Source organism: Taeniopygia guttata, chromosome 6, assembly GCF_048771995.1.
Source record: "Taeniopygia guttata chromosome 6, bTaeGut7.mat, whole genome shotgun sequence".
NCBI lineage: Eukaryota > Metazoa > Chordata > Aves > Passeriformes > Estrildidae > Taeniopygia > Taeniopygia guttata.
In genome coordinates, this window is record NC_133031.1 from 7,293,098 (window position 1) to 7,314,258 (window position 21,161).

General features: G+C 41.8%; 1 protein-coding gene across 3 annotated transcripts in view; it reads left to right on the plus strand.

The window, feature by feature from the left end:
• Positions 1–7,794: 7,794 nt before the first annotated feature.
• Positions 7,795–21,161, plus strand: part of JMJD1C (jumonji domain containing 1C) — a 158,605-nt gene continuing 145,238 nt past the window's right edge. For 2 of the 3 annotated variants that reach the window (XM_030276681.4, XM_072930884.1), the window contains exon 1: positions 7,795–8,198. In XM_030276681.4, coding sequence (XP_030132541.4) covers positions 8,058–8,198 — 141 coding nt within the window. In that variant the 5' untranslated portion in view covers positions 7,795–8,057. The remainder of the gene's footprint in view (positions 8,199–21,161) is intronic. The other variant, XM_030276682.4, reaches the window with a different exon arrangement.

Consider the following 21,161-nt stretch of genomic DNA (forward strand, 5'->3'; position numbering starts at 1 on the left):
GCTTCTACCTTTCCCATTAGGCACCACAGGAGCAACAGCAAAGTTACAGATGCAGGAAGCAGGTCCCAGCACCTCTGGGATGGGAATCTGTGGAAGGTAACTTGGGGAGATGGAGGACAGAGAATTGGATTCCTTTGGTGCCACAAAATCAATAATGAAATACTAATCAGGGTGTTATTTATACAAATAGCTGGAATTTATACAAATACTACCATTTATACAAATGGCTGCTGGAATCTTTTTTCAAAGACAAAATAAAGGAGCCACCTTTTCTCAGTGGTGCCCAGGGAAAGGGCAAGAGGCAATGAGTACAAGCTGAAATACAGGAAATTCCATTTGAACTTAAGCAAATACGTTTTTCCACTATGATAGATTGCACAGAGAGACTCAAGTCTCCAGCCTTGAAGAAATATTTAAAACTTGGCTGGACGTGGCCCTGAGGAGCCTGCTGTAGGTAGTCCTGCCCTGAGCAGGGAGGGGTCAGACTAGACAATGTCCAGAGGTTCCTTCCAGCCTCAGCTAGTTCACGACTCCAAGACAACCTTCTCATCCAATTAAATGACACAGCAACAGCCAAACACAATCTACTGCTCTTAAATCCAGGAAGACGTGCAAGTCCCTTCTCATATCTATGCTTACGTAGGTTTGTGCCTTTCCAGATTGTCATTATAAGATGTAATGTTTCATTACAGTTCTTGCAGTAAGGGCAGACTTAAATCAATTCCCTTTTATGGGGTCAACATAGCCTGAACAAATGTGACAGACAGACTCTGGAACACTACTAATGAGAACAGGAAATTAATCAAAGAAGCTACTGGCCGAGTAGAAAATTTGTGATAGTTTTAATTGGGATAACAGTGCCAGGAAAAATACAACAGTACCGCTGCTTGATCAGCACAGAATCAGCAACATAATTTGTTTACACCCTGTGCCAGACAACACTATGAAATATAAAGACCTAACCCTTACCAAAGGGATAAATATTGTTAAATAATAGCTATTACTGAATTGCAGAACACTGCTAACACTATTCTGTTATCCCTTCCTGATACAGAAATTCAACAAGACAGGCAGCTGGAACACAGGAAAGAAACCTGTGTGTCAGTTGTAAGCCACTTGGCAGACAATTTGCTGGCAGGAGGAAAGAACTAGCATGGCATAAAAATATTAATCAGACAAGTTTGTTAGAGAGCGCTTACCACATGATAAGCACTGTTACTCTTTTAGACAAAACTGGCAAACAATTATATTGGTGAGATAAAGATATAGGGGAAATACTACAATTGCATTAAGAAAATGCAATGGAATTTGGATAGCAGAGTAGTAAATGAGTCTGAGAAAAGAAGTTAGAGAAATTTCAAAAAGAAAAAGTAACTATATTTTTCCTATTCCATTAAGAGCTTTTCTTTCTACCTCAGTTTCAGAAAGGCCCAACTATCTTTCTGTTAATATTTTTTTCCCCAGACAAGCATAAGGAACGTTGTCATGTTCTCCATCTAGTACATTTTAATGGTAGCTGAAATCAGCTGTTTCTTACCTCAGCTTTAGACCCTTCCTAAACCCCAAAGCCTCCTATTTGCTTTTTATTGTGCATATTGTAGAGCAGCATTGTAAACTATCTTCTCTCCATAACCATCACCTGTTTTAGTTATGTCAGGATAAGCAACAGCAAGCTCCAAGTCATTTCAGTCCAAAGCTGCTGTTAACAGGAGCCCCTGCTTTTGAAGAGGGCACCGCCACACCATTAATCATAGAGAAGCTAGAGGTTCAGAAGGGAGGAAGTTTCCTGCACTGCAGCACCAGTATAGCTCTTAATAGGCTTTTTTAAAATACATTATAAGTTTTAAAATAAACATTAAGGAATTTATGTACAGAATAGGAATAAGATTATAGAACTTCTGTTTCAAATACTTCAATACACTACAAGTGGAGTTCTATGAAGACCTTTAACAACTCTGAAGTCAGAAAACTCTAGCAGATATAGTTGCACGTTTTCCCTTCTTTTATCTTTGCTACACAATACCTTACTGATCTCCATGAGGATAAGAACTCAACCTACCTCCCAGTTAATTCAAAGATCTGTAAGTTTATTTCAGTGTTGAATATATCCTGCTCTTTTTATCAGTAACAGTATCTACTCATAAAATGATCTACTTAAACACTTTTCATCCAACACAGATATTCCTCTACAATATTCTGGGAAGCTTTAGTACATCTTAAAACTGAGATAGAAGTCTGACATAGAAGCAATAACTGTCTTCATGGCTGTTTGTGTTTTCAGGGATTTTCTTTGTAGTGTTACCCATCTGCTAACCTTCAAGAGCCACTAATAGTAAAAACACTGCGATAGCAACAGCCAAGCACTTAACATCAGGTAAAAATACTTACCAGATAATCCACAAAATTGATGCTCCAGGAGCCCATGTGAGAGAAACCTAAATTTCTACACACTCTTTCTAGTTAATGCTACCTCAGAAGCAGAGCATGTCTTACTGACTGGCATTTATACAGCTAAGGTGTGAGTGGGAGAAGAAGCACCACTGGAAGCAAAGGTTCATGGGAAGGTGATTAATTAATTTTAAGGCTGATTGGTTTCACGTTTTATGTGTGAGTGATTGACAGGAGAAAGGAGCATTGTATATGGGAGCAGCCTAAGGCAAGGTAGGCTCTTTCAGGAGGGCCATCAGCAGTGCTGAGGCTGTTCAGGCTCTGAGTAAGCTTGGTCTTTTTTGGTGTTTTGTTCTGTAGGTGGATCCCCTCAACTAAATAAGAAATTGCTCTCAGTTCTTGTTCTATCTTATGGGTATTACAATGCTGTGTGAGAGCTGACCGACATGCCTAAAGCTCAGTCTGATTCTTGAGAAGTACCAAGCCTCAAGCTGGCATCAGCAGCAAGATGAAAAGCAGGAAAGAAACTTGAGTGGAAATCTAACATTGCTAGAATGGCCACAAAAATGTTACACCACTGCTGCTGTGCATCATTCTTGCTTTTAATGCTTGCACCTGGGTTGAGTGACCAGTAGAAATGGCATCTTCCATCTGTGCCTTGAAGAAACTGAGAGCATTTTCCTCCAAACAAATTCAAATAAGTTGTTCTAGATGGAGACATTATCTGATAAGGCCAAGGCTATGCAGTTTCACCTTAGGAGTTAAATCCTCAAGTATTCAAGGAAAGGTGGAGACTGAGAACCTTGTTATCTCTATTCCTCCACCCTCTGCATTTTACCTCTACAGGATGTAAACCCATCAGCAGGGGGAGGGACTGTTTGGTATCAAGGTGTAGCGCTTGTCTAACGATGCTTTACCCTCAGGCTGCATTTAAACACTGCAGAAAACTGTGGCAGCTGCTGAAGGTGGTGCCATCCCCAGCAGGAGAGAGTCGGCCAACCCCGGGGCAAGATCGAAGGGTGAGAACGTCTCAGCAGCTCCAGGTCTCAGAAGAACCCGCCCCTAAAACTTCATGGGGCTGAGCCGGCCAGCTGTGTATTTAAAGCCATGTGGGGTACCCAGGAGTTCTGTTTGCTGACCCACGTGTGAGGCAGTGGTTAAGGGTGGCAGGAAATGGGGGCAGGGGTTGTACAGGGATAGGCTGATATCTTAAGATGTATTGAAGGCTATGTTTATTCAAATTGTTCAACCTTTTTGGGTGCTATCTCATTAGCTGGAACAGAAGGAAATGTTGCAATTGGAATATGCTGTATTCATCTGTTCTAGGCTATAAATTGACTGTGAAACATCACATGGAAGCTCAGTAGTGCTCCTTGCTGTTGTCAGCATTGATGGAGTGGCACCCTGTGAACAACAACGTTTTCTTTTGCAGATATGGTTGGAGTGATAAACAAATGCAGTAAACTTAAATCTTTCTCCTTTGCAGGCTGTAGCAACAGCCGGGGTGGTATTAAAGAAGTCCTGAGGATGATACCTGGACACAGTGGGGTGCTCCATTCACCTGCAGTGTACATATAGCAGTAAATTTGCAGCCTTTTTATAACTGTGAAAGCTAAGACACTGGAAAATACTAGGAGTGGTCAGTTGACAGACCCAAATGGAGAGTGACTGTAGACAACTGGAGATGCAATAAATCACAATACAGGATGTTAGTGGTAGAGCTGGGGAGGTAATGCCACAAACCACAACTTTTCCTCTCTTGCACTTTTGTACCTCCAGGTATTCAATGCAGCCTTTGTGTCTACATTAAATAGCTGTCTCTAAAGAATCATACTTTCCCACTCATTCTATGTCCCATTCAGTGTACAAGGACTGCCTCACCACTCAAATAATTGTGCTTTCAAGGACACCTTAAGAAAAACCCGTGGACTCTGTAGGAGATAAGACACTTGGAAATCAAAAGTTTGCTTTGTATCAGAAATAACTGATGTTTGATGAAAAATTTGTTTTCTCTTGACTATGAATTTTAAAGTTAAAAAACTCTTAAACCAACCTGTTTAATGTAGATTCTTAATTTTCTGCTGTTGAACACTGGAAAACATTAAATGTGGCTTTCCAAATTTCCAAGGAATTATGAATTCAGAGGAAACTGATGCTATGTCCTAAGGAAATGTAAGATAGATCTAGAAGTATGTAGCACATATTTTAGAAATAATTAGTTCAATAATAATTCTGCTTAAGAGTTGTGACACTAACAAGTCATTTTGTCTTTCTCTCTTAATTTTCCTTCCTGTAAAATGGAAATAATAATTTCTAAATACGGCATTTGCCTGCATGGAGAAGATGCAATTACTACTAGTGCAGGCTGTGCTGCATTTCAACCTGGAAGATAGAAAAAGCTCTCAGTAAATATCTTGATTTTGCACCTAACCAATGTGTATACTTTCAAGGGAGTAAGAGATGAGTTTGTCCATAGTCAATTTCCCAAGAGAAGCTCTCCTTCCCTGGGGCTCAGCCTAGAGCTCTTTTGCTTTATTTTTTTGTGGACTTCTACCAGCCTGAAGGTGTCAGCTGTATTTTGTTGTTGCCCATGGCCATCTGGCTCTGAGTGTTGCTCCTGAGCTCCAAGAGGATGATTCCTCTGGTCTTTTCAGAGTAATCTACAAGAAGAGGCTTCCTTAGGCCACTTTTTTTCTTTTTTTTTCAGAAGATGCATCAATTAATAACATCCCTAATCCTTTAAATCTTGTGAATTTTGGTGCTTTGACTTTTCAGATCAAATATTCCTTAATATTTATCAAACAAATAAGGGAGGTGTTGCTTTGAAAGGGGCGTTAATGTATTGGTTTGATGCTTGCAAAGGCTTCTAGAAAAGGAAGAAATCCTACTGGAGTGGGATAGGGCAAAGACTGTTTAAACAGTTAGTGTCTAAGCTATTTTCAGGCCTTGGGCCACAGCACCATGACTTTGCTTTGCTGAAGACAGAGGTTCCGAGTTGATTTATAGTTGATTTATCCATATCCTGAGCATTTAGTGCTCTCCCAATTTCTTCACAGATAAACCAGGAGAGAAGGAAGCAGCAAAGAAGAAATGGATAAGTGAAGAGAGGCCAAGAAAATAAGTTGCTGCAGGTGGAAAATGTCCAGCAACCTGTGAGTGTCATATGCTGATCCGCCTGAACATAGAAATTTTGGCCTTCCTAAAGCACCTCTGGGCTAAAAAGCTGCTCCAAGATGAGTAAGCGAAAGATAGAAGAGCTGAGTTGTGGGTTATGTCAAGGCTTTCCCTTGAGCTGTCTCCTCCTGGTCCAGCTCAGTGGTGTCATGGGGAGCAGGGCAAAGTCCTGCCCATCTCTCCTGGCATCTGGGAACTGACAGCTAACCATGGGAAATGCCATTTAAATGTTGATGTTACTTGATCTTACTGATATTTTCAGTTGATTAACAACTATAAAATAGTTTTGCATTGAACAATAGCCTTCAGTGAATTCTAATCTATACTAAAACATAATTCTAGAGTCAGTGCCTTGAAATGAATTTTTGGAACAAATTAAAAATATTTGATTCTTAGTAGTTTGGTATTCTGTGATAAATTCACAAGTTGAATACATTAGAATCATGAAAATTGGCTTTTTTGGGGTATATTTTATATTTTATTGCACATTAATGTAATTTAATTGTAGAGTTAAAGAGTATCTCAAATTACTCTTTGATTAAACAAGACGGAATGAATACAAGAACTTTGATATGATTAGTATTTATTTAGTCAGTTTTGTAACTTTTCCTTATACCCTTTATGGATAACTGCCCAGTACTTACATAATTTTTGTTCTTTCTGCCAGACTGCAGTACACTTTTGTTGTAGCATTACCTTGGGATGTGAATGAAGATCTCATTGAGCTCAAATGCAGTATGGTTGTGCTTCTGCAGCTTCTAAAGAACACACCTCCATCCATTCCAGCCTGGGATGCCAGGCATCTATAGGTTCCAATATAAATGTTATGTCTTGTGAGTTATTCTAATCCTGTGGACCAACTTCTTGTCATGGTGAGTGATGAATCGACGAATTGGTTTCTTTTCTTTTTCTTTTTTTTTTTTTTTTTTTTTCTGTTAATTAACTTCTCTTGTACCAGAAGCTATTTGTTCCACTAAAATATACAGGAATGTGGGAAGCTGGCAATCTTGATTTATGGCTTTCGCCTCATAATCTATTTTTCAAAAATGCACTATTCAAATTTGCTTTTAGTGCTAGATGAGAGATCATTAACCTGCTCTCTTGAGGGCAAGCATACCAGTAAAGGCAGGCAGAAGTTCAGGAAAGCTACACCTCCAGATAAGGTGAAGGAAAAACTCTTCAAATGCAAACATGGCATTACCACAGCATGACTACGGGAGCCATGGAAAGAACAACAAACCGATAGCAACTGCTACAGAACGTGGCTGCGTGGCTTCTCAGGTGCTGCAGCCCCTGTGAGTCTCTGAGCTGACTTCTTGGATATACACTAAGGAAAAGGTGGATGGATTGGATGGGTGTCTTTGTGGAACTCCCCAGCAAACTGACTTTAGGGAAGAAGGTGCTGCAGATGGCAGACCTGGTCCTGGCTCTCCCAAACCCTAGAGGGCTGGGACATCAGTGTGCTAGTGCCTGGCTCTTGGGATACCCTTGTCAGCCTGGGCTCTCACAGAATGGGTCAGGCTTGAAGGGCCCTCACAGAATCACAGAATGGGTGAGGCTCGAAGGCACCATAGGGGTGCACCCGGTCCAACCTCCCTGTTAGCAGGGCTGTCCTAGACAACATGGCACAGGGCTGTGTCCAGACAATTCTAGAGTATCTTCAGCAAGGCAGACTGCACCCTTTCTGGACAATTTGTTCCAGTCTCATTTGCATGGTGAAGTTATTTCCCTTCTGGTGGAACTTCCAGCGCATCACAGCAACACCTTGCCTCTTGCTTCGTGTCCTATTGCTTGGTGCCACCGGAAAGAGCCTGGTTCCATCTTACTGGTACCCCACCTTCACACATTTATATACATTAATGAGCTCTCGGAGTGCTGCGCCTTAAGCGGGGTGCGGGCGAGCCCTCGGAGGACGGACAGCGAGGGAAAGCACCCCGGAGAGGCCGTGACCGAGCTCCCGCCGCGGCACCGGAGGCACGGAGCGGGTACCCCGCCAGTGTCAGATCACCGCGGGGCTGCTCTCGGGGGGCTCCGGAGCGGCAGGTGAGGGCCGTGCTGCCCCGGCCGGGGCTGGGCAGGGGGCGGCGGGACGAGCCCCCGCGGGGTCCGGGTGCCACCCCAGAGGCCGCGGACTCTTTGCCGCGCTGCGGCCGCTAGCCCCGCGCTGCCTGGCGGAGGGAGACGTCGCGCGGCGTCGGTCTCCATGGCAGTGGGGCTGCGTGGGCGGAGTGGTCGGGGCCGCAGCGCGGCGGGCGGGCGCGCGCGGGAGAGAGGGAGGGAGGAGGTGAGGGAGGGAGCGCGCACCCCCGGCCCGCCCCCGCCCCTCGCTCGGTGTTTGTGTCGGGCTGTGGCGGCGGCGGCGCGGCCGAGGGGCTCCCGCCCTCCCGCCGCTGCGAGCCCGAGAGCCCCGCGCCCGTCCCCGCCCCACGCCCGCCATGCGCGGCCCCTAGAGCAGCGGGCTCGGCGGCTGGTGCGGTGCCTGCGCGGCGGCGGCCATGGCGGTGGAGACGCGGCCGGAGCTGGTGGGGAAGCGGTTCCTGTGCCTCGGCGGCGAGGAACCGCCGGAGAGCGGGCGCTGGCGGGCCGGGGTCATCCGCGCCGTGTCCCAGCGGGACTCGCACAGCCCCGACCTGGCGGTAAGAGCCGCGGCTCGGGCCGGGCCGGGGGCTGCGGCGGGGGGCGGCGGGCCCGGCGTGACACAGCCCCGCGCCCGCCGGGCGCAGTGACGTGGAGCCGAGGGTCACGGCTGGCGCCAGGTGCGGCTCCTCGCGGCGTGCGCGGCCGCTCCGTGCCCCGGCCGTGCGGCCGCGGGGGGGGCGGGCCGCTGCCCGGCCTGGGCGCCGGGGGACGGTCGCGCTGCCGCCGGAGCGGCGGGGGAGAATGCGGCTGATCCAGGGGAATGCAGGAGCCGCCGCCGCGTAGCACTGTCCGGCTGGGTCCGACGCGCTGGTGAACGTTGTTATTAAAAGAATGTAATTGTTTCCCTTCCTTTCATGCCCGCTGTCACTGTTTTCCTAAGGGGTGTAGGAATGTGCGTGTAGGTTAGCGAAGGAGCCAGGATATGTGCTCTGTTGTGCTCAGACACACTCGCTGTGGGGGGGAGACACGGCCAGGATTTCCTCGGGTTGGTGTTCTGAATGCATAATCTGTAAAATGGAGTTTTATTGTGCTCCTCGGACTTCGTCTTTATATTGTTCGTGAATTCCGCAGTCACAGGAGTGCTGTGTTACCTCTGTGGTTGTCTCCTGCATGTTTTTATGTCATTTAGGGCTTCTGAAAGCACATTTAAAAATATCACGACTATGTAAATGGGCATTACGTAGGCTGCAAAAAGGAATCACCGGACTGCGCCGGGCAATCCATATTGCTGCTGGCAAGGGGGAGGCGTTCACAGCCCGACACTGATCGGGGTGGAATGTTGCCTTTTTTACAAACTCATCAGGCAAACAATTGCCTGGTCTTAGAGATTATCGATTGCTCAGTTCGAGGAGAGTGAATCACAGAATTAAGAACTCCTGTTTTCATTCGTCCCAGACTTCAAGCTTTGTTTCAAAAACAGAAAGGGGACTTGAGATACTAATTTTTTGCTATATTCTGGGTTTGTTTTCTTGTTTTGTTTTTGGTTTTTTTTTTTTTTTGGCATGCTGTTCTGGATTTTTTCCCATTCTCCAGTTATAATTCAAGAAGCCCTTGAATTCAAGTTTATAATTCAAGTTCATGCCCTTTATGAAATGGTTTGTGTTTTCAGCCTTTGGCTATATGTGAGAATCGTCTAGAACACTTTATTTTTAGAACCTATTTTGGATGTTATTCTTGCAGGGTAGTCTCTAGAATCTATATACAGTTATGGAAACACTGAGTAAGGTTTAAGGAGGTATTTACTAACATTTACAAGTCAGAGCCATAATTTGTAAACTCTAGGGGCAGAGCTGACATAAAGAGAGAAAAGCATTTCAGGGACTGTGTCTGTTTTTTTTAAATGAAAGATGCATGCTGCCGATTGTAAAAACTTGTTCCTCTTCTTGACTTCGGTGTCTCTTTTTCTCTTCAGATGCTCTTTTGTTGCAATTCTTGTTAATTTAAGGAAGAACTGTCATGTTACAGCTGGTTTTTGAGGCAGGATGACTAAGGGTATGCTTATGTGTTGTAGTGAAGCACCATTTGCATAGATCCAAACTACCTGAGAAGCAGGATGGATGCTCCAGCTGCACTTCAGCCTGGGCGCAGTGCTAACGTGGCCATATTCCTTCTGGTGTTCAAGGCAGCTGCACAGCACTGCATTATGCTATGTAGATACACTCCTAGTCACCTACGAGTGCTGGAAGCCTGGGAAGGTTTTGAAAATAATTTCTAGGTCTAAAGAGATGTAGTAGTACTTAACTACTGGAACATCATTGCCCTCTTTAAAGTGCAGTGTTTGGGGTTTGTGTTACGTGTTCTCTGGCCCCAAAGCACAAGAAAGTGGATAGAGGAAAAAATGATGAGGTTTCTTTAAGCAACAGGTAGTTTCTGCAGGTTAGAGTCTCTTTCTGCGTTTATAATGGACATTAACTTCTCGTTAGTCGATATTTGCTAAGGTGATTATCCTCTTCCCCTGCCCCCAGCAAAGGACAAGGGCATTTTGCAGTTAGCCCTGTTCTATTTGTGCTATCCTAGCTGGAGTAACTACTGCTCTTATCCTTCCATGGCTTTTGTTTTGAGGTCGCCATCCCTGTAAATAGCTCCAGACCCTTCTGCTCCCCGTCACTGGAGTGAAGTAGTAATTCTTGTTGACAGTTTCATTGCTGCCCACAGGGTGCAATATAAAAATGTTGAAATTGACTTTTGTCAATTCCGTGTTTTCCTGGTCCCACGAAAGTGGGGTGGATGAATGAGAAATGCAGAAGCTGCCCTGAACCACAGGACAGGAGGAGGGCAACAGTGGGCATTTTTAAATGTGAATTGCAACTGGCTGGAACTGAGCTACCTCCTAATCCTGGCTTTGGAAGGAAGTGCTATTTACATTGACTTTGTGTCTTTTCCTCCTGAGTAAGTGTGAAGCCCCCCGGTCAAATTCAACCAGTTCAAGAACAGGGAATGATTTGAGAAAAAATGCTTTCCCCCTGTCTGTGAAAGCTGACATCTGAGAACCCTCTCCCCAAAAACCATAAAAGCAAGGGGGTCATGGCATTTGGTGTTGTCCTGGAAGTGAAGAGGCCAGGCAGCGTGCACCCAGCCTCAAAGCAGCTGCAGCATGTGCTGTCTGTCTCAGCACCCTTCGCAGATAGGTGATGGAATGGTGGAATGAGGAGGTGGGTTTAAGGGCATGACAAAGAGCTGAGCGTTAAAGGAAGTGTGAGAGCAAGTCTCAGTGTGTGCATATGGGAATATATGGACAAACGGGGAGTTTTATGGGGTGCAGGAGCTCAAGGAGACATGGGCAAGCTTAGAGGCAACTGATGTAATTAATGTTAAGTGGCCACAGGGCTTATAGGAGCAAATCCAGAGGAAACTGAGCTTCATTAGTTCTGCTGTAAACAGAACTACTCATTAAATCAGGAACTCCAGACCTGAAGGCTGGACTAGCTGCTCTCCACCTTTGAGCAGGGAAATCAAGAGGCCAGTTTTCATATGCTGCTAAATTTGTTTCATGATTGTATTTCTATAGCTAAATTAATTATTATTTTCATAGTTGAAATTACTGTCCTGGTAGGAAAACGTAGGGAAGAACTCAGTTGTCTAGTATTTTCCTCCTGCTAGGTCTCCCCTACTCCATTAGTGTACTAAATATAGTAAAAAGTATATTAAATAACTATTTCCTTATACTTTTCATGACTGCAATATAGCTGATATATACGATCTTTTTTATAATGTATTTCTTTACAAAGAAGGAGAACACTATCCAAGTATCTTTTCTTCCACTGCTTTATAGATATTCTGCTTTCCTATTAATTCACCACTAGTGGGGAATATGGTGAGAACAGCTGGCACTGGTTGTGAGTGCTGTTGGTCTCCTGGAATATGAATGCTCTTGCCATTGCATGAGACCTTCCATGCCAGGATTTGGAAGCTGTGCCTCTTTCTTTGTCATCCTGTAATGTTTACAAATGTTGTAAGCACCTGCCACACAGGTATAATGTGTGCAATGTAGAAAATCTAATGCAGGAGTTTTCTTGCTGGTTTTCATGGTCTGAGCTTTTTAAGTTAGACCTCTTGATCTTTCTTTCTTGGACATTGTTGTTGCTTGCAAAGCATTTTTTAAAAAAATCAAAGCAAGGACAGAGGTTTGATACATGTGTTTGTGTGTAGATGTGTGTGTGTGTTTCATAGTCATTGAGAGAATTCATAGCTATTTTTCACCTTCACACGAAGTGTTGTTAGAGGAAACTGGGAGCTCTAGTTTTCCTTCCTTCTAACTGCCTGGAAAAGCCTGTGTGCTGCTCTGATTACAGTGATAACTCTGGGCAAATAAAGAAATGGCCAGGAGTAAAGAGGTGGAGTTAAAGCCATATGATCTCCCTGGTCTTTACTGTCCCATGAGAATTGCTTTCTGGGCCATAGGTTGCAAACCTTTGATGTGGTGATGAAAGAGAAAATGGAAGTCAACATTTAAACATACATACAATATACAATCTTAATAAAGAAAGCTCATTAACTGTAAAATACTGAAATCTCAGTAATTCGTAAGTTCATGTTTATTATGCATGAATTTTTCTGCCGTGATGCACATGGTTTGGAAGACAGCATAAAAATTGACTTGGTAGTCTTTAATGCATTATGATAGTCAGACTAACGTCTAATAATTGTGCATAGGGAAATATATTGTGGCAATAAATCACCATATCAGATACTCTTCATAAAAGCCTAAATATTAATGATAGTTTGAAGCAGCTGTGTGATTTTTATTTACAATGAAGTCAGTAAGATATAGTGATGTAAACAATACAGTAATGTTTTTGGCAAATTGTAGGTTTTTGGTATCTCATATTTGGTTATTTACAAACAGGGAATTGTTAAAAATTCAGTAAATCTGGTTTCAAACCATTTGAAGAGAATATCAGCAGATTGTGTATCTGTTTTAACTGAATTTTCCTCCTTAAGAAGTAAAGTGGAAGTTCGCAAAATATAATGAAAACTTACCACTACTGTGTTACAGTTAGTATGAAAATAATTTTAAATAATTTTGGATAATTGGAAATAAAATATATTTTAGACAAATACTCCATACACTGCTTAGTTTCTCACTAAATCCTGAATTTGAATTTGCCTTCATTGTGGGTGAAGCTGCTCTTACCTAGGCTTTTTACAAGTTGTAATAGTTTTCATCTTCCTGCTTCTGCTTCTCAAAGTTTCTGAATGGGATCTGTCTTTGTTATAGAGGCATCAAATTTCACTTCTATAGGTTATACTGCGTTTCTGCCATATACTGATTTTTAGTGTAGTGTGCTGCATGTTGTCCTCTGTCCTCCTTTTGCTAAGAGAGTATTATAATAAGAAAGGACGTGTTAATTTTTTTAATACATTTGAGCTGTTCTGTGAAAACTGAAATTTCTTTTTTCATTCCTTGCTATTGAAGTACTCTGCAGCTTTGACTTGTTAGCCTTGACATAAACTGGAAGACGCAGAAAAATCTTCTGTATAATTGTAGAAAGTAAATAAATATGTTTCAAACTCCTTGTGCACAGCTTGTTGGTGGTTAGTGGAATTTAAAAATTCTGTATGTTTCTGTACTAGCGTCTGGGTTAAAGATGAAGAGCAAGTTGTTGGTGAGGATCCTGTCACGTTATTTACTTCAGCTATTGGAGACGACACTAAAGACATGCCAGAGTTTATCACATCGCTGCCGCCTCTGAATGAAGGAATGTTATTGTAGGATGTGTTTTGAATCTGCTTTGAAAGGAGTGGGAGAAGCTCAAAATGCAACAGGGATTTAGGCCATTTTCAGTTGTTTCTGTTATTCTATATCAGTGTTGGTACCAACAAGAGTCTTGTAAGTTTGGTGTGTGTCAGCTGGGCAGTCTTTTCTTGGCTAAGCTGTAAAGAAAACTTCCTATTTCCTTTTGTGTTTCTAGTAAGGTTGAGCTTGTCATCCTGTGTCTGTGAATGTCGCCTCATCTGTATTCCAGAGATAGTTCAGGAAGGAGTATCTCTTTCACAGTAATTGGACAAAAAGATCAAACAGAAGAGTAGTCCTATGAAATTGACTGCAAGGATTCAGTGCTTTAGACTCTGCTCTTCCCTCTTCACTTCTCTTACTAAAAGAAACCTGACTATCATGTAGATCAATAAGTAAATGTACCTGCACTGATGGATTTTGAGTAAAGTTTGTTTGAATGTCAAGATTGCAAAGAGCGCTCAGGTGTCCTGAGCCAGGGAGGAACCATTTAATTTGTTGCCTAGTTGCAAAGTAAGCAACAGTGAACAAAGTATGGAAAAAGAAAGGTTTTATCCTGTAGTTAAATCTTTCAGGAAGCTCTTAGGAAGAGATATAAGATATTTTCTTAATTTAAAAAAATTGCTTTTTTTCTTTTATATGCTTTGCATGTAAATACTGTATTATTCCACATTTGTGTTACCTCAGATTTTTTTTTCTTCTGGAACTTTATGTGAATCTTTGGAGCTATCTGAAAGCATAGCGTAGCCATCATAAAGAGTTGTAAAAAATGAGCAACTATTTCACAAGAAGCCATTCTTCTTGTGCACCCTCCAGGATCTCTGAACTTGCTTGAGAACACCAGAACTGATATTTAATATCAAATGGAACAAATTTTAAAAGTGGTTCTTGTGAAATTTGGCCAAAAATCAGCTCAGGCTTCTTCTGATCCTGCTATAAGTGAACTGTAGAGATGCTTAGTTCCATCAGGGATCTTGAATCTCTACTGGGATTAGGCTTGACTTTCCCATTCAGTTGGATTTGGTAAACTGCTGCTGCTTTTGGTGAAAAAAAGTAAGTACAGATCATCCGAGAAGTTCAGCTGAAGTTGGCAGTGAGAGTTTGTGTGGGAAGAGACACCTGTGATGTTACTGCTGTGCTCGGGCATTGACATCCCATGTTCCTTCAGGTGGGTTTCCCTCCTCACCCTGCTGGGGAGGGACTGAGACCTACTCTGCTTGTGACCAGCCTATTCTTGGAAACTGGTGGAGACTTCTAAGCTAAACTAATGCTGTATTGCTTCATTGTATTGATTCCTCCAGAAAGTTACCGTTCTTAGTTGATGTTATACCTGTGCACCACTAATTTTCCATGTTATAAGACAGAATGAGAGCAGGGGATCTAGAGGAGCATCAAGGATTTTGCTGGGTTTTGCTTTCTAGTAATTTTCTTTAAAATGTTATATTACTTAAAACAGCTGTTGCTATGTTTCAGAATTAATGGAATGAAGCAACTTGATTTGCTCCTGAGGAACTTACTTCCATGTACATACAATAACTGGCTTTGAGCTAATTCATGTTCTCTATTCAGAGATTCACAGGCACAGAAGATGCAGGATGAGCATTAAAAGCATCTAGCTTGATCCTCCAGTGGCAATGTTTTTAGAAGTTTTGAAGACTGTGGTTCCACAGACATTTCTCTTGGTGGCACTGCTGGCTTAATTTTTTTTTTTAACCCTGAACTGTTTCCTGATCCCTCACCATATGACACTTCAAGCAGTTGTACTGAGGTTGGAGGAGGTGGTATGGGATCAGTCCGAGGGTAGGAGCAGCTGAAGGTGGAACTGTGTCCAAGAGAAATGTCTCTGGACCATGGCCTGAATGAAATTGAAAACTGACTTAAATATTTTTGAAGGTTGTATGCAGTAACTAGCAGATGTGTTCAGTTGTATTAATGATACTTATTCACATAGTATGAGTAATTTCTTCTTTCAACTGAATAAAGAAATAAATGTTCATAATAGCGCATGACACGATCATTTGATGTCTGCTGATGCAAGACTTACTTACAAAAGCAAGTTTTGGAAGAATAGATGTGAAACTAAATGCTCTGAGGGAAACTTAAGCATCTAGATCTACGTTAAAATGCATAAACCTCTGATGACTCACTAAAGTGTTGCCTATAATACTTCTGCATCAACAAAGATCTTTTCGAGTGTTCTGAACAGCACTATAGCTGATGCAGATGTTGAAATGATTGCAGCGAGGCTTCACTGCAGGTAACTCAAGTAGACACCACTGACTTATTATTTGGGTTGGCTCACCATGGTTTTGGGTTTTGGCTAAGGAATCAGGGCTCTTCAATCAAATGATGGTTTAAAATCTGAATTTTGATTGCTCTGTGAAAAAGAGAACACTTGCTGAGTCATTGCCAGGTGGTCCAATTCGAATCTCTTCACTCCTGAATGTCTGGTGAGGAGGGATTTGAAAAGCTGTATTTTGGAGGAGTGTTGGCAAGGACAGTTCATTTTGAAACATTCCTCCAGCGGATTTCCTTATTTTTTTGTTTTTCTTGGCTTCTCTTCTTTCCTGAAATATGGAATGTAAATTTACTACCTTTGAAAAACAAACAAGGCAGCCCAAAAGCCAAAGTCGAGCAAAGAAACTTGTTGGAGTAATAATAGAAAATATGTGATCTAAACTGTTCAGTCAGTATAGAAAATCTTGGAGAAGGAAAACCAGGAAATGGTATGAAGTCTTAGGCTGGAGTTTGTCTTTAATCTGTACTTTTTCTTGCACCCTAATCCTACAACATAACTTGAAGACTTCAATTTTTCAGCCTTGGTCTTCTTCAAAGACAGGAGCAAGTGCGTCCAATCAAGACATGGTGCAAGCTTTAGAGGGGAGGGTAATGAGTTTTTGGCTGTAGACCCTTGGTGAGATTTAAAGAGCTAAGAACTAACAATGGTCTAGTTGCCAACATTTTAGTCAAAAGTCCAAAAGCTGATCTAGTTGAAGACTGAATGGAATGAGGTACTGTGGCCTTCAGAGCTGTTGTGATGATTTGCTGTCACACCTCTACAATTATGGCATATGGCTGCACTTCCTCAGTGTTTTGTTATAGGGATTTGGAGCTCAGGAACTTCATCCAGCAGAGGTCATTGGGGTTTGTAGCCCTTCCTGGGTTTCTCATAAATGAATTCGTGGGAAATCTTTTTGAATTTCTGTGAACTTTGCAAAATCCTGTCATGAAGAAGGATCGGGCTTTACCTGTGCATTGTACTCAGGATTCCCTTCTGTTGTTTCAGATATGCTTTGGTCCCTGCACTGTGAGGTACAAGTCCACAGCCAGCCCTTGTTTGCCATTCATTATTTTTTCATGGCACTCAGGATTTTATTAGCTATGCTCTGTGACTTCTTATGTGGCAATTTTCCTTCACTGTTTCTTAACCCAAGAGAAAAGGAGGTATCTCTTCTGACAGTCCCTACCAACCCTGTCCAAATAAATGTCTCTTTGAACTAGATTATTCCAAAGAGTGTAGTTTGTTTGCTTATCTTAAATGTCTCTCCACCAAGATGTGTGTCTTCACATGATTCCCTTTCTGCAGGTTGTTCTGAACAGATTTAATTTAATATTGTTGAGTTAAATTTTTTTTTCAGGAAATGAGGTAACATTATAAATGAGTTTTAAATTTTAAAAAATTTAAATTTATTTATTCACTGAAGTATATAGTTGATTTTTCTTTTCAGTTTTGGTAACAAAATTGTCTATTGCAGGTGCATTTATGTTTAGTATACCCAGATGCTGGTCAAACCTTGATGATAATCTACTTAATAGCACTTAAGCAGTGAGTAAGTTTAAAAAAAAAAGGAGGTGATAATGAAATATTTCTGGCTTGCTAACTGTTAATTCAGGTGTGCTGTCCTAAATACACCTGAACCTCTTATATATTGTTGTATTTTAAAATTTGTATGTAGGTCAGAATGTGAATATTTTTAGATGTCATGATCACTTCTCAATTAAATAGGTAGCTTTTCTGTATAACGGTGTACTTACCTCCGTCCGTGTGATCTTTTAGAAGAGATAATACATTTTGACTCATTTAAAGAAAGTTCAATTTGTTTTTATAAATAGAAAATGTTTCAAGTGCTTTGTTACTTTGTAGTATTTTTTCCTTTAAAAGTTTGTAGTCTAAATTAACAATTTCATTTGTTACTGATTGCTTTTTACAAGATTTCAATTTAGTGAGTCAGGCTAAGACTGTAGAAAATGAAAAATCTTGTTTGATAAATTATTCATTGACTAACTTTATGATTCCATGAGATGGTTTCTTTTAAAATGGAATGTAGCACTTTAGTAAATGATTGTAAAGATTTTTATACTTAAAATTAAAAGATTTGGCTTTCTGTTGATGCTTAGAAAAATGGCTTGCTGGTACTATTTAATTTGTTGTTGTTTTGGGTTTGTTGTTTTGGTTTTTTTTGTGTGTGTGTGGTTTTTTTTGAGTCCGTAGTATTGCCTTTTCAGGTAAAGTGAGATGTGTGTGTAAACCTTGGCATATTTTTCCCTGTCAAAATTTTTTTGACAGTAAGTTTTCTGATATCTGATTTAAAACTTTTTTTAAATTTTAACTTTTAAATGCATTTGAGCATGGCTCATGTTTCAATAACATGCCAAAATTGATTGTTGCTCAATGGCTTAGTTTCAAATGTGATAGACAGGATACAAGTGTTAAGTTTGCCCCATATTACTTTTCTGCTAGAATAATGGTAGAACTTGATAAGGCTCTTCAGTTGGTTCCTCTTAAATGGAGGAAGTTTGTATCTCCAGAGGGTTGTTAGGTTTGTTGGCTGAAGTAAAAGGGCTGCATTCAATACACTCTCAGGTTCTTTTCTAAGATGTGTTTTGTGTTATGGTGACTACCCATTTCCAGGTATCTGGAACCTGTGTTCCAGGAATGTTTATTGGTGCATTTGAAAGAGTTTAAGCTTCAGTTGACATAACTAATTAGTTCTATGTCTATGTTTTTCCTTCCTTTTTTTCAGAAGTCTGGTTTTGGTCTTGGTTGCACTTTGGGAAGTATGTCTTCAGTTAAGAAGAGGACAATGTAAGGGCATGCAGAATGGCTCTTGGGAATCTTAGGATTGAGTTAGCTAGTGTTTGGAGGCAGGAAAGAATGGAAAAGAACTTTTCTTTTTCCTTCTTCCCCCTTCCCCCCCTCCTTTTTTTTTTTTCCATTTTTAATCAGTTCTTGAGCTCTTCAATCAGGAATTCCTATGAAAAGACCAGGCAGGCACATACCTGTAGGCACAGAGTTTGTGGTCATTGGGAGTGGGGCTGGGGCTGAGCCTCATCCCGAATTGGCCCCAGGGCAGGTGAGTGGCGCTGAAGGCAATGAGCCATGGAGTGCCCAGGTGCACTGAATGATCCCTAAGGGAGCAGAGGGCTCACAGGGCGGAGCATCAACATCAGGGTATCAAAGGTTGGGCTAAAGAGCAAGAAGAGCAGATGTTTGCAGCCTTCTGAAGTGGAGGGCTGTTACTCTCTATGGGCTGCTGCCTTCTGGGGAGGTAAGGTGTTGCTGTGTGTGGGCTGATGCTTAAAGCCTTCTGAAATTGCATGGTTGATGCTCTGTGTATTTTGGCAGTCTCAGCTGTGACGCATACACAAAGTAGAAAGTAAAAGATCAGTCAATGGAGGAGGCAAGGAAAGAAGAGAGGGCTCTCTCTGATGATTTGAATGCAGAAACACATATGTAGGTTGATATAAATTGACAAAAGGCTCCTCCTGTCTGCACAAAAGGCAGCATCCCTTCCTGGGAGGCTTTCTGGCTGCTCTGGGTCCATTCTCTAGCACAAAGAAATATTAAGAAATTTGTAAACAAGGAGTGTCTAAATGTTGCAGTTCAGTACCTGAATTGATAGCTTTACTCAAACCTAGTGGTTCCTTAAGCTCAGGAAAAAAGGAAATCTCAAAAAGCATTGATTGCTTAAGGTCAGAGCAGAGACATGAGGCTGGTCTTGCTGTGTAATTAATTACAGCTTGGGCCATGTGCCATTCTTGTTCCTAAAGCTGTCAGTTTGGTATTTCTTATGTCAGTTGTAGAACTGAGGGGGGTTTTGTGGCTGTTCTTAATTGCTTTGTTTACTTCTCTTTCCAGGACTTAGCTGTATCTGCTTGTTATTTGTCAGCTCTTGGCTGCAAAGGGAGACTCACTTGTAACATAGCAGGCATGTGTTGCTCTTTTGGGACTGCACGTATAGGACGGAGAGCCTGAGCTCAAACCTCACTTAGAATTGCAGGGTTTCTGGGATAGAGAACTACAGGCTGGCCATCTGAGTACCATGGATAATAACACAGCAGCATAATTCTGGGAGTTAGGAAAGTTTCTGGAAAGTTAGGTTTTGGAAACTGCTTCCTTAAAACACATTGTGGTGGAGGGACATGGTGCCTGATACTGGGGTAGTTTTGGACTACTTGTGGCACACAGAAAAGTAATTTTGAGTGTGTGCTAATGCATGAACATCTCTGAATATGTGCTGCTTGATTGGCTTCCCTTTCAGCTGATTTTTTTAATCTCAGATTTTAAGTAAAGCTGCTGTTGAATTCTTTTAGTTATGAGAGCTCAAACAGGTAGCCTTGAAGGGGACTAGTTTATCAGATGTCTAGTAAAGTGCAAACTCTTTCTGCAGCTTTATCCACCTTCTGGCTATGCAAGTGTGAATATCAATCTTAATGTCTGAACCAGCGAGGCTACAGAATTAACCTTTTTGTTTAGTGTGGAGAAGTTGGTGGTTTTTTTCCCCTTTGGGCCTTAGAAGACAGTGATGTCTAGCTTAAATATGTGTTTTGCTGAAAGCTACTCTTAATTAATACCAGGTGTATTTTTTACCACATCAGTATTCCATACCTTTCTTTATTGGGCCTGTCAGCTGGGCAGTGGCAGCATGAGGTTTGGAACTGCAGGCCTGCCTATTAGGCAAGCAGCCAGCTCACCATCAGTACAGTATACAGATTTGCAAGACATTTGTTTTGCAAGCCTCATAAGAAATTCATTTGTGGGCAGAAACATCCAGATCCTCTGAAATTTGTCAGTAGCTGAAAGTTAATAAGGAAATCTTGACTGGAAAACATGCTTAAAAATTATATATATGTGTGTGTGTATACACACACCTAGAAACAATAGTAGAAAGTAATACATTTGTGTGGTGATGGTATATTGCCTACTAGTATTGGCATTTATGGTGATAAAAACAAGACATATTTAATAAGAAAATTGATATATCTGCTTTGCAACAGAAGTTGAAAATTGCTGCTGTAGTATTTGTGCAATGGACTGTGCAGGCCTTTCCTCTGCTGTGTTTTATTGGCATTGTTTGGGAGAGCTGAGGGGGTGGGGTTTGTGGTCTGTGGCACTTGGAGTAGTGGTGAAGGGTGGTGTGGGGAGCAGTAATGATGGATGTGGGGCACTGCACGCTGTTAAATTGTGCTTGGAAGTCTATTTCTCTACTGGTTGCTTCTTGTAATCCTTTTATCTGTTTTCTAACACTACTGACATTATTTAAAATGGAAACTACTTACTCAGATACTCTGCAAGATTTTACTATCTGGAGGAAAATGCAGTCATGCCAAACAGGTTAACTTTTGAAGGGTGGTTAGCCTGTGACAGTGGTTTGAGCTTGCAGTGGTCTTTAAGTTAAAAGAGTATATGCATTATGGGAAATGCACTCCTGGGGAAAAGAATACA